This window comes from Camelina sativa, chromosome 18, assembly GCF_000633955.1.
Source record: "Camelina sativa cultivar DH55 chromosome 18, Cs, whole genome shotgun sequence".
Lineage (NCBI taxonomy): Eukaryota > Viridiplantae > Streptophyta > Magnoliopsida > Brassicales > Brassicaceae > Camelina > Camelina sativa.
The window spans coordinates 10,871,869-10,875,151 of NC_025702.1; the positions used below are offsets into that span (position 1 = coordinate 10,871,869).

The window sequence follows — 3,283 nt, forward strand, 5'->3', positions numbered from 1 at the left end:
GGCTCGAGGCTTGGAGGTGTGGCGGCTGTCAGGGCCGGAGAAGGAGGCGTTGTGCCACTTCCGGCGGGAATACGTCCACTTCTAAGGCGAAGGTTAGAGGAGATGAAGAAAAGGAGCCATGCAAGCGTCTTGAAAGGGAGCCAGACGCAGTCTAAGAAGGAGCTTCTTCGTCACGGCTCTTCTGATGACGGAGAAGACACTGACGGCAGTCTGAAGTCGTCGGCTAAGGTGGCTCCGACACCTGATCATCACGTGGAAGAGAAGAAAGAGGTTATTTTAGAGAAGGTTCCGTCGAGAGATGATGTCAAAGAGGTGAATGAGGAAGAAGTGGTTGTTAAGAAACAAGAAGATGAAAATCATCAACAAGATGTTGTGAAGAAACAAGAGGAGGATAATAAAGAGGTTGTGAAGAAACAAGAAGAGGATATTCATCATGAGGATGTGACCATCAATGTTAAGAAGGAAGGAGAAGATGTCAAGAATCATGATGATGATGAAAGGAGTATCATGAGCAACTTTGATGAAAGAATGATAGGTCCTGGATCTCCAAGCTTTAGGGTTTATTGCATCGATGTTCCTTCTTCTGATGATGATGATGAAGGTAAATCATATGTCCTTATAATGGCACATATATATATATATACAAGTATACGTACCAAATAGAAAGGTCAAGAATAATATAAATATCCGTATGTATATGATTGCTAGGAATGCTAGTTATTTTTTATCATGTAGTACTTTCACCTTTCTATGTATTTCTATGGTTGCCGATGCATCTTAAGGTTCGCAGTTGGGCTTATAATTGGAAAATTTATCTATTCACTAATGCAGAAAAAGATGGAGAAGACACAAGAAAATCGATGGAAACCGAAAGTGTCATGACAGAGATAAAAGAGGTGACTCACATTGATTCACATTATTGATTTGATTTATGTGAGGCTCGATAATAATGATATGTTTTGTATATTTAGGACGGAAGCATCGTCAAAAAGGAGAAAAGGGAAAGGAGAGGGAAGAGGTTTGGAATCGGATTGCCGAAGAAGTATTTAGCCAATGTGACTGCACCGTGCTATGCTGGTGGAGGATGCATGGGGAACACTCATTCTCGTTTGGTGCAAGAGAAACCGAGACAGTGATATCGATAAAAATTATATGTCGTTTGTCATCTGCCTTTATTTGTTGAAGTAAGAACGGTGAGGTGCACGTACACGTACGTGACTGTGAGTAATCAAAACCACCCAACCACGGATACGAATTTAGACCTTTGATTTATTTCAACTTTTTAAGAGACCTTGTTTCAGAATCTGTACACCTCTTCTTCATATTTGCTTTCTTTGATCAGGGTAAGTTAGTGTTTGAAGAATTTACTTTTTCCATGTGGAAAGATGTAAGTAATTTAATTTGTGCAATTAAAAAGTGTTGTTTAAATATGAAACTTGTTGTTTAACAAAAAAAAAATTCAGATTACCCACTAAAAATAAAATTAGAGCAACATAGGAAAATGGCATTATATATAGAAGGAAAAAGAAAACATAGTAAAAGGTATAAGTAATTGAACTTGTGCTCTCTAATAACTGTAATATCTAATCGTCGGGGTACGTCGACAAAGCTGACCAGTCCGAAGACGATGGCACCATCTTCACCAAGTCTGAACAATCCGTAAAAAACGCCACATCTCGGAGGTCATGTTCTATCATGCACTGCATTGCCCAGATGAACGCTTCAACTTCAGCATGCAAAGGAGAGAGGTTACGCCGGAACTTGGTGGCTTCCCTAGTCGGTGATGCATCCTGGGACGAACAAAGTCATCCCGCAACTGCAAACGGATCATTCACTTTCCAAGATGCATCTACAAAGTAGTGATAACCTGAAGAAAACAGCGAAAGATTAGCAACGGCCACCCTCTACTGGGGCCAAAGAAGGGAAAATGAGAGAATCCTCATAAACGCTCTCTACCTGAGCGTGCTGTTATGTTAACGTCTCACCTATCACTACCAAAACAATCTCCTTAAGCCGCTCATCAATATTTTCTGTATATAATTTAAAAGTGTAATCTAATCCAATTATTCATTATTACGAAACAAGATTTTAACTCTAAAACGATAACTAAAAAGAATTTGAGGGAATACAATTCAACACATGAAATTAGTATTTGACTCAATGTTCTAAAATACGCTAGGCGCTAGTTGGGCGGTGCACCACCGTTTAGCGTATAGCTGTATAATTGAAATAGCAAAACGAAAACAGAAAAAAACCAATTTTAATCTTCAAATTCTTCTTCTCCGTCGACTTGTAGTATCAAAATTCAAAACTCAAAACTCAAACCTAGTTTAACGATGTTAAGTATTATAGTTCTATAATCAACAAGACAACAACGATACTATAGACATGATAAAGCAAAAAAGAGAAAGATCATATAATCAAAACAAGAGAAGAGGAGTAAAGAAAACCTGAAGATTCTCTGAATATAGAATGAAGTTTGAGAAAAGTGTCACGGCAGTAGAAAACGAATAAAGCTTAGGGTTTCTTCAATTTATTGGTTTCGTTTTATAGCTTGATTGAAGGTTTAAAAAAAACAAAATACGGACGTATATGCGCTAACCGTATAATCGTCCGTATATACGTCGTATAAGTAAGCGAATTAGACCAACCCGTATACGTTAAAACGCTTAGACTATAAACGGTACAGTGGGTCACCGTTTACCGTATACTCACCGTATATACGGCCGCATAGTCCGTAATTTAGAACATTGATTTGACTCATTTAAATAATTTTTTTTTTTTGGTTTTTATAGTATAACTAATTGTAAGAATATATCGAACTTGAATAACTCGACTTTATAGATGATCATTTTCAAACATTTAATCATATAACATTTGATTTCAAACTCATGAAATTATTAAAATTCAAGAAGACTTTATTAAAAACAGGAAACTAATACTCCCTCCGTTTCATAATATAGGATGTTTAGAGAAGTATTTTTGTTTTATAATATAGGATGTTTTCAACTTTCTATGCAACTTTTAGATTAAATTTGTTTATGATTGGTTAAACTTTTTAAAAATAACTATTTGAATGAGAGTAATAAATAACATTAAAATTCCGACAAAACAATAACATTTAAAATAGTTAAAGACAAATTAAATAACCCCTAAAAAGGTTTTTGCTCGATTCCGTCACAATTGTTAGATATTATTTGGGTTTATTTCAATCAATCTCTCAGCTCATTCGTAAAAATAAGGTTTCCTGCAGATCCAGGGGATTCAAAAAAAAAAAAAAAAA

The 3,283-nt window shown here is 36.0% G+C and overlaps 1 protein-coding gene across 3 annotated transcripts in view; it reads left to right on the forward strand.

Annotated features, from left to right (window-relative positions):
• The window catches only part of LOC104761067 (nuclear polyadenylated RNA-binding protein 3-like), a 2,445-nt gene extending 1,017 nt beyond the window's left edge, over positions 1–1,428 (forward strand). Inside the window, exons 2-4 of one of the 3 annotated variants that reach the window (XM_010484089.1) lie at positions 197–601; positions 832–896; positions 972–1,428. In XM_010484089.1, the coding sequence (XP_010482391.1) occupies positions 197–601; positions 832–896; positions 972–1,136 (635 nt within the window). In that variant the 3' untranslated portion in view covers positions 1,137–1,428. Of the gene's footprint in view, positions 1–16; positions 602–831; positions 897–971 lie in introns of all 3 variants that reach the window. The other 2 variants (XM_010484088.2, XM_010484087.2) reach the window with 2 other exon arrangements.